Source organism: Palaemon carinicauda, chromosome 16, assembly GCF_036898095.1.
Source record: "Palaemon carinicauda isolate YSFRI2023 chromosome 16, ASM3689809v2, whole genome shotgun sequence".
In the NCBI taxonomy this organism is placed as follows: domain Eukaryota; kingdom Metazoa; phylum Arthropoda; class Malacostraca; order Decapoda; family Palaemonidae; genus Palaemon; species Palaemon carinicauda.
This window is the reverse complement of record NC_090740.1, coordinates 129,038,203-129,052,247: the sequence shown is the minus strand read 5'-3', so window position 1 is coordinate 129,052,247 and position 14,045 is coordinate 129,038,203. Positions and strand designations below refer to the sequence as shown.

The window sequence follows — 14,045 nt, the reverse complement described above, 5'->3', positions numbered from 1 at the left end:
AGGGACACTTTCATCGCTGGCCCTGTTCATCGAGTTAGGGAGACTCCACCTCCGCCCCCTTCAGTATCATCTAGCTGCTCACTGGATAAAGGACATGACGCTAGAGACGGGCTCAGTTCCTGTTTCCGAAGAGATGAGGTCTACTCTAACGTGGTGGAAGGACAGCATTCTTCTCAAGGAAGGTCTACCATTGGCTGTTCAGACCCCCGACCACCGTCTCTTCTCGGACGCATCGGACACGGGCTGGGGTGCGACACTGGACGGACAGGAATGCTCGGGAACATGGAATCAGGAGCAAAGGACACTTCACATCTATTGCAAGGAGTTGTTGGCAGTTCATCTGGCCTTGATAAACTTCAAGTCCCTCCAGCTTAACAAGGTGGTGGAGGTGAACTCCGACTACACCACAGCCTTGGCTTACATCTCCAAGCAGGGAGGGACTCATTCGAGGAAGTTGTTCGAGATCGCAAGGGACCTCCTCATTTGGTCAAAAGATCGAAAGCTCACGCTGGTAACGAGGCTCATTCAGGGCGATATGAATGTCATGGCAGATCGCCTCAGCCGGAAGGGTCAGGTCTTCCCCACAGAGTGGACCCTTCACAAGAATGTTTGCAGCAGACTTTGGGCCCTGTGGGGTCAGCCAACCATAGATCTATTCGCTACCTCGATGACCAAGAGGCTCCTCTTGTATTGTTCTCCGATTCCAGACCCAGCAGCAGTTCGCGTGGATGCCTTTCTGCTGGATTGGTCCCATCTCGACCTGTATGCATTCCCGCCGTTCAAGATTGTCAACAGGGTACTTCAGAAGTTCGCCTCTCACAAAGGGACACGGCTGACGTTGGTTGCTCCCCTCTGGCCCGCGAGAGAATGGTTCACCGAGGTACTGCAATGGCTGGTCGACGTTCCCAGGACTCTTCCTCTAAGAGTGGACCTTCTGCGTCAACCTTACGTAAAGAAGGTACACCCAAACCTCCACGCTCTTCGTCTGACTGCCTTCAGACTATCGAAAGACTCTCAAGAGCTAGAGACTTTTCGAAGGAGGCAGCCAGAGCGATTGCCAGAGCAAGGACGACATCCACTCTCAGAGTCTATCAGTCTTAATGGGAAGTCTTCCGAAGCTGGTGCAAGGCCAATGCAGTTTCCTCAACCAGTACCACTGTAACCCAGATTGCTGACTTCCTGTTACATCTAAGGAACGTAAGATCCCTATCAGCTCCTACGATCAAGGGTTACAGAAGTATGTTGGCAGCGGTTTTCCGCCACAGAGGCTTGGATCTTTCCTCCAACAAAGATCTACAGGACCTCCTTAGGTCTTTTGAGACCTCAAAGGAACGTCGGTTGTCCACTCCAGGCTGGAATCTAGACGTGGTCCTAAGGTTCCTAATGTCATCAGGATTTGAACCGCTCCAATCAGCCTCTTTTAAGGACCTCACATTAAAAACTCTTGTCCTCGTGTGCTTAGCAACAGGTAAAAGAGTAAGTGAGATCCACGCCTTCAGCAGGAACATAGGTTTCACATCTGAAACGGCTACATGTTCCTTGCAGCTCAGTTTTTTGGCTAAAAACGAGCTTCCTTCCCGTCCTTGGCCTAAGTCGTTCGAGATCCCAAGCCTGTCCAACATGGTGGGGAACGAACTGGAGAGAGTACTTTGCCCAGTTAGAGCTCTTAAGTACTATCTAAGAAGGTCAAAACCATTACGAGGACAATCAGAAGCCTTATGGTGTGCTATCAAGAAGCCTTCTCTACCAATGTCTAAGAACGCAGTTTCTTACTACATCAGGCTTCTGATTAGAGAAGCAAATTCTCATCTGAAGGAAGAAGACCTTGCTTTGCTGAAGGTAAGGACACATGAAGTGAGAGCTGTGGCTACTTCAGTGGCCTTCAAACAGAACCGTTCTCTGCAGAGTGTTATGGATGCAACCTATTGGAGAAGCAAGTCAGTGTTCGCATCATTCTATCTCAAAGATGTCCAGTCTCTTTACGAGTACTGCTACACCCTGGGTCCATTCGTAGCAACGAATGCAGTAGTAGGCGAGGGCTCAGCCACTACATTCCCATAATCCCATAACTTTTTAACCTTTCTCTTGAATACTTTTTATGGGTTGTACGGTCGGCTAAGAAGCCTTCCACATCCTTGTTGATTTGGCGGGTGGTCAATTCTTTCTTGAGAAGCGCCAAGGTTAAAGGTTGTGATGAGGTCCTTTAGTATGGGTTGCAGCCCTGTATACTTTAGCACCTTTGAGTTGATTCAGCCTCCCAAGAGGAACGCTGCGCTCAGTAAGGAAGACGATCTTATTAAAGGCAGAGTATCGGTTCAAGTCGACTTCCTTACCAGGTACTTATTATTTCATTGTTATTGTGGATAACTGATTATATGAAATACGGGATACTTAGCTATCCTTTAGTCTTGTACACTGGTTTTTCACCCACCCCCCTGGGTGTGAATCAGCTACATGATTATCGGGTAAGTTTAATATTGAAAAATGTTATTTTTATTAATAAAATAAATTTTTGAATATACTTACCCGATAATCATGATTTAATCGACCCTCCCTTCCTCCCCATAAAGAACCAGTGGACCGAGGAATAATTGAGGAGGTGTCAACAAGAAGTACTTGAGTACCTGGCCACAGGTGGCGCTGGTAAATACACCCCCTTCTAGTATTGTGATAGCTGGCGTATCCCTCCATAGAATTCTGTCGGGCAACGGAGTTGACAGCTACATGATTATCGGGTAAGTATATTCAAAAATTTATTTTATTAATAAAAATAACATTTTTATATCCTGGATAAAAGTGTTCACCTTTTCAGCATATGTTATATATGATTTGTTGATATTTACTGAGGCGTTTCTCATTGTTCATGTATTGGCTTCCAAAGGAACTGTGTTTATTTTATTCCTTTGTGATATACTTTACATGTCTCACATTTTAGTGCAATTGATAATCATAGATTAGAGGATCAAAGGAGAAAGCTTTGGCTGGAAGGCAATTGTATACATTTAGTTTCTACAAGTTTTACGTTATCAAGGTCTTTGCGATGTTAAAGTTATTAAACCTAAAATTTACTGAACCTTGTGCTCAATATGTAATTACTGTATTGATAACTTTAAAAAGGCCTTTCAGTTGAAAACTTATCCGCCTTCAACAATTTTAGATTTCAGACTGCATCATTGAGAGTAGAAACATTTTCTTACTCCACAACACTTCCACTTTTCTTTGTAGTATTAACACCTTTTTTTGGAATTGACTATCATATGAGACATTAAATAATCTTTTTATTTTGTAGTAGCAATACCTTTCATCCCTACAGCTAACTATCACTAGACATTACATGCTATGTTTTGGGGTGATTTGGGTGCACGTGTCTTAGACTAAGCTAGTCTTAACTTTCCTACAGCCTCTCCTCCTAACTACTTGCATGCTACCTACCCATGGTCCCCCCTGTTTATTACAGAATGCATACAAGCTACCGAGTGACTGATAGTATAGTGAGACTCCCTCTGCTGCCTTGTAGGGTATGCCTCTTTAGGTAAAGGCTAACAGAAGGAAAAGTCCAAAATAAAACCATGCCAGTCGGTATGGCTGCAAGGGGAGATCTGGCGGACTAGATTATCGGCAGATTGATGTAACTCCACACCACAGTCTTGCACGTCTCACACAGAGTGGAGCCAGATTGTGTGGGCATTGCTCTGGCAAAGTCATGCCAACGGCCATTTCAGTCTAACTGCTGTTCTCTTTATTTCCTTTCTCATCCTTTCCTCCCAACCCTACTTAATAAAACCAGTGGCCATGAGACAAGGGTGGTGGGAGTAAGCTTGGTGTAGCTGGAAACTCTTAGCCTGGACCTGCACACTGGCAGGAGGCGTCTGATGGCTGCTTTCCCTATGACTGTGACCACACAGAAACTCGGTCCTGCACCTGTGACTAAGAAGGCCTATTCAGGAGTACCGCTGCTCAACCCAACTTGGGAATGCCCTATAAAAGGTAGGCTAAACATTAGTGGTCACACCATCCCAGTCCCAATGACGCACCGTATATGCACTCATGAAAAAAGGATTGATTATAGAAAATCGTACCTCAAAGTAGGTACGTGGAATGTGCGCACCCTTATGGATGCCAAAGACACATACGGCGCTGAAAGACAAACGGCCTTAGTCTTAAGAGAACTCTCCAGATTCAACGTCGAAGTGGCTGCTCTCAGCAAGACTAGAATACCTGGTGAAGGGCAAATCACAAAAGTTGGGTCAGGGTATACTTTCTTTGGGAAAGGGAAAAACCCGGAAGATCACCGTTCCCAGGGTGTTGGCTTTGCAGTTAAGACCCAATTAGTGAAAGCCTATAACCTGACACCACATGTGATTAATGAAAGACTGCCACTCGTGAAAAAACAGTTCATCAGACTAGATGCGGAAGACCATGTCAAAGGTGCCTTCTACCAACAGCTTGACACTGCCATGTCCCAAATTCCAGCTTGGGACCGTCTCCTTCCCTTAGAGGATTTTATCGCCAAAGTGGGGCGAGACAATGAAATCTGGCACAACATAATCGAGAGGCAAGGCTATAATGGCCTCCTCCTCCCTGGCCTTTGTGCTGAACAAGAACTGTTCATTACAAACACGCAGTTCAAACTCTTGAATGTATTTAAAACCATCTGGAAACATCCTAGATCAAAACACTGGCATATCTTAGATTATGCCATTGTCAGACAACAACACAAAAATAGGGTTTTGATCACAAGAAGCATGCCTAGAGCTGGTGACTGTTGGACAGACCACTGTCTGTTCATCACAAAATTAAAACCAACCATCAAAAGGAAACCTACTAACATCCAATGAAACAAAGCCGGAAGAAGATACGACACTGGTAAATTAAAAGATCCTGATACCTCTTGAACTTTCCAAGCAGCAATCCAGCAGAACCTAGTTGCTAGAGAACCTTCAATCTACTCCGAATGGACTAACTTATGAGATACTATCAATGAAGTTGCAAGAACCATAATCGCCCACCAGAGCAAACAGCACCAGGACTGGTTTGACGACAACGCCGAAGATATTGAAACCCTCATTAACGCCAAATGGAATGCTCGAATACCCCTCGACTAAGGCCCTAATTTCCACCCAAAGAAGCCTAAATGTGCACAAGCAAAGTCACAGTGTCAAGCCAGGCTTTGAGAAATACAAAATGAATGGTGGCAGCAAATGGCTCAAGACCTACAAGGTTATGCCGACAGTAGGGGCCTTTAAAGCTTCTTTGCAGGCACAAAGAAAATTTTCGGACCAAAGCACACTGCTGAAGGAACACTCTTGGTAGCAGACAACACCATCCTCACGAAAGATAAAGAGATCTAGAACCGTTGGGTAGAACATTTCAACACCCTCCTGAACAGGAACTCATCAGCCCAACAAGATTTCCTCCGAAATGTACTGCAACATACACCCAAATTATGGATGTCCCTACCACCAACATTTCAAGAATTTGATGCAGCTTTAAAGCAAAGGCGCCAAGGGAAGGCCGCGGTGGGACCGGATAGCATTCCCACTGAACTTCTGACCCATGGGCGTTTAGTCCTGAAGACGTGTCTTCACTCTCATACTAAAAGCATGGGAGGAAAGACAGGCCCCCAGCTATTGGAAAGATGCACTCTTTGACCCCATCTTCAAAAAAGGAGATAGAAGAGAATGTGGGAATTATAGAGGGATATCCTTGATATCAATTGCAGGGAAGGTCTTGGCAAGGATCCTACCAAATAGATTACAAAATGTAGCAGAATCAATCCTGCTAGAATCCCAGTGTGGTTTCCACCCATCTAGTGGAACCATGGACATGATTTTTTGTGCTCACCAACTATAGTACTGGAAAAATCAAAAGAAGAGAAAAAAACCCATATTCCTAATTATCTATGACCTCGAAAAAGCATACGACAGCGTAACAGCCATGTGGTCTGTCCTCAGTCGCTTCGGAATCCTGAGCCTTTTGTTGACATGATCAAAATCCTACATGATGGGATGACAGCTAAGATAGTCTTCCAAAGCAACCTGTCAGCCCCCTTCCTAATCACATGTGGACTAAAACAAGGATGTGTATTGACACCGACGACCCTTTTCCCTTTATACTTAGCTGCCATGCTATATGAGGTACCTCACAACAACCCAGGAGTTGAGATAAAATACTGATTAGATGGAGGAATTTGCAAAGTGGTCAGACTCAGATTCAAGCGTAACACCAACACCATTGTGACTGATCTACAGTATGCAGATGACAACGCTGCCATAGTCCACACCCAAGCAGAACTCCAAGAATCGGTGGATAATTTCCTTGCTGCCTACACATGTTTTGGCCCAACAGTTAACAAGGCCAAAACTAAGATATTGACTCAGCCAAGACCAGAAGAAAATCCACCAGTAAGTAACATCACCATGGATGGAATCACCATTTAATGCATTGAACACTTCCCATACCTGGGAAGCATCCTTTCCATCCAGAGTTCCTCCTCCAAAGAGATTGAAAATAGGTTACTAGGTGGCCTCACTGCTTATCTATCCTGTTATATGCATGTGAAACTTGGACCCTTTTTAGTAGGGACCTACAAAAAACAGGAACAATTCCACCAGAAAAAACTGAAAGCAATAATGAAAATCAAATGGAATGACTATCCAATACAGCAGTCCTTGGAAGAGCCAACGTCACCAGCATCGAGGCCATGATCATGAAACGCTGCCTAAGATGGTCTGGCCATGTGATGCACATGGAATACACAAGACTACCAAAGAAAATACTCCTTGGTGAGTTAAACACAGGTGATTGCCCTATGCATCGATTTAAAGACCAACTACAAAAATCTCCCAAGGGAGCTAACATGGACCCCAACACCTTCAAAGCTTCAGTAATCAACAGAAATGAGTGGAGAAGCAAAGTTAAAGTGGGCATGGATCTTTTTGAAGAGAATAGAAGAGCCAACCTGTTAGCTAAACGACAGCGACAGGCAGAAAGAGCAAATCAACCACAACCACCTCCCACGATTCAGTGTGATGAATGCCCTCGATTATTCAAGGTACAAATTGGTCTCGAGCTATAAGAAGGCTCACTATCCTAACAATTATTAACCTACTATGACCCTCTCCTCCATTCAACCTTCTATTCAGACTGAAAATTATATTTGAATATAAGTACATGCCGACGACAACGATGGTATGGAAGACCCATATTTTTTCCAAAGTGTAACTCTGGAAAAAACTTGTCAGATTAAGTGTTCTTTGTCCCATTTTTATGAATTCTCTCCTTGCAATCCATTTATTGCCCTCCTTTTTTCAGAATTTATCACTTTGCATCAAATTTAACATTCCTATCTTTAGCCCATTTTATAAATTTTTATTTTATTGTAGAAAGTGTAGCTGTCATTAGCTCCTTATTCCTTCCATCCGTAGTTTCCTAAATTTTATTTATTGCATGATTTGGTATTAGAGACTCCACTGCCCACACTGGAGTTGCAGCTTATCCTATAATGATTATAAAAGTGCTTAAACACAGCAATTTTAATCACTGCAGAAGTAAATTTAGTAGGATGTTTTCTAGGAAAAATACTTGGTGCAAAGTGGCAGGAAGTGATGTTGAGTGTGACAGATACCAGGTATGTTTTTTAAGGGTACTATAGAACACCCTTGGGAACTTAGCCTACTGTCCTGAAAATGGTTCTGAAGAAGAGCCTAGTCCCCTACAACACCAGGCAGGAGGCCTCTTACTAATACTCCTTCCCTACTTGTTATCGTACAAACTATACACTTGTCCTATTTATCTGGCAGAAGAGGTTGAGGACCCTCTAGAAATCTTCTCATGACTTTTGTATCAGGAAATTTAGTTCTGGGTCACCTGTATTCAGCTCAGCTTATAGTGGGGATTTTTTCTAGAAATGCTTGAACACTTTATTGAATATAGGAGCAGATCTGTGGAAGATATAATCCTTAAAACAAGTAAATCAGTTACTCTTCCTGAAAACAAGCTCCCTTGCTTTCAAAATCTCCTCAATTTGTGTTAAACACAAGAAATTCAGTGTTTTCTTGCTCTGGATAATGAGGTGAAGTCCATGATACCAAAAGGAGCTATACTGTATAGATAACTGGTAACCTCAGGAGGTTGGAGACCCTTCATTGACTTCAGTCCTCTAAACCATTATCTGCAGTTGATGCCATTAGGAGAAATGGTGGCATTGGTGTTTTGCTTCATTCAATAGAGTGACTTACTATGATCTTTTGCCAAGGGTCTTTCAGTTTAAAGCTCTTAGTGTTTGGCTTACAGTGGCCCAACGGGTGTTCTCTAGTATGATGGCTCTAGTTGCTGTTTTTGTCTACCGTAGAGGCAAATGGTAATTGCAGTATCTTAACAGTTTACTGATTATGGCATTCTCTTTTAGAGAACTTCAGAAACAACTTATTTACTTATGTTCTGTTTCTGTGCTTTAGTCATCAATTGGGAAAAGTTGTACCAGAGACCAGCAAAGCAAACAGTTTACCTGAGAATGAATCAAATTACTAAGGCATTTCTAATTTATCCTACAATCGAGACTGTACAGAGACTGTATAATATGTGGAATTTTTTTAATGTCTCATCCCTGTCTGTAAAGTTGTGGCAACGCTAACAAGGCTACCTAAGATCCATAAAATAGCAAGTTACATCTTCAACTGTGACTGTGCCGACAGTAGTCTGCTTCAGATTAGTGTAAAGCCAGACTATACTAGTCCAAGTGGATAATTTTCTGTAACTGGTGTAGTAGGAAAGCTCTTGATACTATATTTCACGATTGTTGTCTCTGTTAGCTATTAAGGGTTATCATTCTGCTCTTTTGGAAGTACTAAGTACAGTACTCGATTGTAGGGACGTCAACCTAGTCATTTCTAGTGAGCTTTGGCATGGGACAAGATTTTGAGAGAGGATGTCCTTGAAGGACTCATATCCTCTTAATTTACCTTACTGGCCTCTTGAGTGTGCTCCTCTAATTATTATTATTATTATTACTTTCTCAGCTACAACCTTAGTTGGTAAAGCAGGATATGCTATACTATAAGTCCAGGGGCTCCAACAGGGAAGGTAACCCAGTGAGGGAAAGAAAACAAAGAAAAATAGAATATGTTAAGAACAGTACCAACATTGAAATAAATATTTCCTATATAAATTATAAAAACATTTAACAAAACAAGAGGAGGAGAAATAAGATAGAATATTGTGCCCGAGTGTACCCTCAAGCAAGAGAACTCTAATCCAAGACAGTGGAAGACCATGGTACAGAGGCTATGTCACTACCCAATACTAGAGAACAATAGTTTGATTTTGGATTGTCCTTCTAGAAGAGCTGTTTACCATAACCAAAGTCTCTCCTCTACTCTTACCAAGAGGAAAGTGGCCACTGACCATTTACAGTGAAGTGACAAGAAGAGATAAGATACGGAATGAGGTAATTAGGGGTACCACAGGAGTTGGAAAACTATTAGATAAGATCCAAGAAAGTAGACTGAGGTGGTATGGTCATGTCATGAGAAGAGATGAACATTATATTGGGAGGAGAGTCATGGAAATGGAGGTACAGGGAACGAGAAGGAGAGGGAGACCAAAGCGAAGGTGGGTGGACTGTATCAAGGATGACCTTCAATCTAAAGGATTAACCGGTGATGAGGTGTGGGACAGAGGTAGATGGAGAAAGCTGAACAGAAACATTGACCCCACATAGAAGTGGGAAAAGATGTAGACAAAGAAGTTAACCCCTTGAGAGAAGAAATTTTTTTTGGTAATCTCAGTGATGTCAGGTGTATGAGCACAGACGAGAATATGTAAAGAATAAGCCAGACTATTCGGTGTATAATTAGGTAAAGGGAAACTGACCTGTAACCAGAGAGAAAGATCAAATGTAGTACTGTCTGGCCAGTCAATGAACCCCATAACTCTCTAAGGTATGATATGTATACTCTCTGTTGCCAGATCTCTTCATACAAAGTATTGGCTTGACCAATATGCCAGGTTTTATTGCTGAACCACATGCAACATTTTTACCTTTTTCGGCACATTCATTTTTATTCCATCCTTTCCTGATGAGTTTAAGAATAAGGAAGACCTCTTTTTTATGCTGTAAGGGCCAATACAATTTATCTTAGGAAAACCAAAGTTTTAGAAGGAGGAAATTTATTTTCTACCTATCAGGTCACTGGAATTGGAAGTACCGGTATCCAAAACACATTCTTATTCTGTTTTAGAGTCATAAAAATTTATCCAAATTGTTAAAAGACATAAATCATGACATAAAGACTGTATGTACTCCTCTGACTTTTAAGATGAATATAGAACATAATTCTATCATTAGTGTTGCTTGTCCCATGGAGGTTTCTTAATACTTTTGTGTATTTTGTTAAAGGACCTGTCATAAACCCTTTGGCTTGTTCTCATTGGGTTTATTTATTTTATTAGCCTAATTATCACTTTAGGCTATGACTCCTCATCCTAATCTTGGTAACTCATCGCACAACCAGTTTAGTTAGGGTAGTGAATTTCTGCAGTATAAAAGGAGACCAAGTGGTTTTATCTAAATGTGAATCCGTCCTTCTCGAATACAGCCCATGGAGTTACTAAGAACTAGGCCATTTCATGACTATTTGTTCAATAGTTTGGTGTTTCCAAGTCCCTGATGGTCAGTTTCTGCTTTGTAAAAAGATTCCTCATGCTTAAACAGCCTGTCAAACATTTGTAGGTTAGTGAGGTTATATTTCTAAAACAAGTAAAATGTTTTAAAACCAATATAATATTTTAAAACAAATAGTTTTTTTTAACAAAACCATCACTTTATGATAGAAGTGGCCATCCTCCTTACCCAAAGTATTTTGCACACTAGTGAAACAACACTTTGAATAGCAATTTTCTGCTGGTAGACTAAATAGGGAGTCAAGATACAGTATGCTGACTACTTAGTTGAATTTATCTTTTCTCTTAAGAAAATCAGCAAAGGAGCTGACATGCCAAATTATTTTTTTTCACCGAAAGAAAGATTTTAAAAAGTTTTATAAGTGCCTCTTAAAAATCCCCAAAAGCCCTAAAAATGGTATTTGGTTTGCAAAGTTAAATATAGAGAAAAGTCAGAAGACCAAGACAGAAAGATATCTTGCTTGAATAGTTAGAGGAAAAAGAAAAAAAAGTCTTTTATTAAATTTATATTTATAAAAATCATATGGGATATACCCGTAAGTATTAGATTTTAAGCAATTTGTTCCACTTCATCATTACAGTAAATGTAATTGAATCCCTTAGTATAGTGAGTGTAATTTGGAATGTCTTTGGCATTTGAATTTATATGCTTAAAGCTTATGCCTTGGTATAAGGAGTTTGAAGAATGAAATCATACAGAAAAGTGTAATTTGATAAAAGATAGCGATGTTGGAGAATTATAGAAATTGAGAGAGGAATTTTATACAATACAGTATAGCATTAAAGGGAAAAGATTCATGGCTCTTGAAAGATAGTTAAAAGTGTGTCGATATTATAGCAAATAGAAAGCCACCTTCAAAACAGAACATAAATTATAGGTTTTTGTAAGAATTCTAGAAAGAGTTAGATATTTGGCCTTCAGAAATAAGCTTGTGGACAATGAGGAGAACACCAACAAGACAAATAATATTTGTAATGTAAACAGATAGAAAGGTATGTGTTTGGAGTTTTGTAGTTAAAACTAGTGCTACTAGCAGGTTCACATTCTCATTAAAACCAAATATGGTTTACATAACATTTCTGTTACTGTACTTGGTGTGAATTTGAGCAACCAATTAATAGCAAATTTATTTATTTTTCAGGTATATATATAAGTGATAAGAATACCAGCGTACCTGGTCGATACTTAGGTATTGGGATAAGGCTAGAGGATGATGTCCTGATAACCGAGAGTGGTGTCGAGGTGCTGAGCAGCTCTTGTCCTAAGCATCCCGATGAAATAGAAGCTATTGTTGGTGCTGACTACAAATGAATTATTGAATAAATGTTAGTCAGATTTCCTAGTCCATACGATTGGCTGTTGGTTTAGTTTCTTATGGAAGTGTAAATTTTAAGTGGTTTACGAAAAAAAAAAAAAATAGTTTCAACATAAGTTTTTCCAAAATATATTTCCAGCAGAGCTGACTGCTCTGTTGATTTTCATATTTGTTCTCAATGCTGTTAATGTTGTATGCATAAATACTATAATGTAAATGTTTTTGTAAAGGTGAAAAGTTACGTGTAGTGTATATAATTATGACCTCAAACCTGAAAGTAGAAGTGTGTTATTGTACAAAATTTTCCATTTATTTATGGAGTCGGAGTCTCCTACCATAGTGAGGCTATTTTTTCGTATCATGTTTTGTACTTCTTTCATATTCATTGTTTTCCTGTACAAAATCTGTCACAAAGCTGTATATGGAAAGTTATGCTGTAGTCTAATACCTTAAGATTTTTTCTTTTTATCATTTTCATTTCTTCCATACTCATAATCATTGTGTCAAACATTTGTTTTTCATTATACAAGTGAGAGGATTTATGTATTTCATACCCTTTATGAATCAGGAACTTCTTGGGCTACTGAACCAAGTAAGAACTGTATATAGCTATCCCAGAAACTTCTGTCTGAAGAGTCTAAATTGAACCAGAAGATGTTTAGATATAAGACTAGTATAACAATTACGTTCTCTTTGTTTAGCATAAACCAATGCAATACAGCATACTGTATTCTTTAATGTCAGTTTTAATGACTTCCCTTGTGTGCAAAATGATGATTGATATTTTTTTATTAAAGAAAGCTATTTGCTCTATTGATGTAATTTGTTGTTTTCATTGTTCATCCTTCAATCAGGCTGTAGTTTCTTATATTAATGCAACATTTTGACACATCACTGCTGTAAATCTAATTCTTAGGAGAAAAACTTCTTTATATATAATACTGTACCTACTTTTGTTGGAAACAAATCTATGGTAAAATGCTTTGAGAAAAAAATACTGCAAGAGAATGTAGGTAAAAGTAGATAACGTATTTAGTATTACACATTTTTCAATATTAAACTTACCCGATAATCATGTAGCTGTCAACTCCGTTGCCCGACAGAATTCTACGGGAGGGATACGCCAGCTATCACTATACTAGAAGGGGGTGTACTCACAAGCGCCACCTGTGGCCAGGTACTACAGTACTTGTTGTTGACGCCACCTCACTTTTTCCTCTGTCGTGCTTCCGGCAAGACGTTCTTGGATACGCTTATGATTTTGGAGTATTGTTCACGGTTTGGTGAAGTATTTCTCTAAAATTTGCAGCTATTCGCTATACTAGAAACTTCTATATTAGCTTAGTTAGCTTTTGGAATTAATTTTATTATGGTGACGAAGAGAGTATGAACTCTCTTTCACCTTTAAATGGCCGACCCTTCCCTTAGACGGAAGTGTTGGTGTCTAAGAGAGTATAGACTCTCTTTCTTAATTTTGCTTAACAAAAGTTATAGATTTATTTTATATCTCTCCGCCTTTTATAGGCCTCTTCGATTAACTTCCTTTTATTATAAAATTATTAAAATTAATTTTTATTTATTCGACCTTTCCTAATGGTAGGCGGTCTTTTCTTGTACCGAAGTTAATTAACATTGAGCCCGTCATTTCGGTTTTACCTGTTAACATATTATGCTATTTTAATGTTTTTGAAAGAATTTCTTTGATAGTCTCGTACTGTTTTCAAAGTTGAACTAACGTTTTGTTTTGTCTCTGCAGTTGTTGACGTTTCAGAACGTTCAACTTGCGCTCTATCGTTACGATAGAGAGAGAATTTTCACGGTGTCACGTTGCAGTAAGAGTAACCGTGTCTAGCGTTTTGTTCATTCTTTCTTAACTTAATGGTTTTAATTCTACAAAGGAACTTTTCATTTTGGGAAATATTTTCCTTTAACAATAATATGTTTTAACGATATATATGATTGGGCTCTTCTCTCAGGTTCTAAGTCAAGAGAGAGAGAGAGAGAGAGAGAGAGAGATAGAGACGGAGGGAGAAAGAGGAGGATAAA

At 39.9% G+C, this 14,045-nt stretch overlaps 1 protein-coding gene across 1 annotated transcript in view; it reads left to right on the top strand.

Annotated features, from left to right (window-relative positions):
* Window positions 1–12,821, top strand: part of LOC137655874 (xaa-Pro aminopeptidase 3-like) — a 59,643-nt gene extending 46,822 nt beyond the window's left edge. Inside the window, exon 7 of the mRNA XM_068390082.1 lies at window positions 11,826–12,821. Coding sequence (XP_068246183.1) covers window positions 11,826–11,995 — 170 coding nt within the window. The 3' untranslated portion in view covers window positions 11,996–12,821. The remainder of the gene's footprint in view (window positions 1–11,825) is intronic.
* The last annotated feature ends 1,224 nt before the right edge of the window (window positions 12,822–14,045 follow it).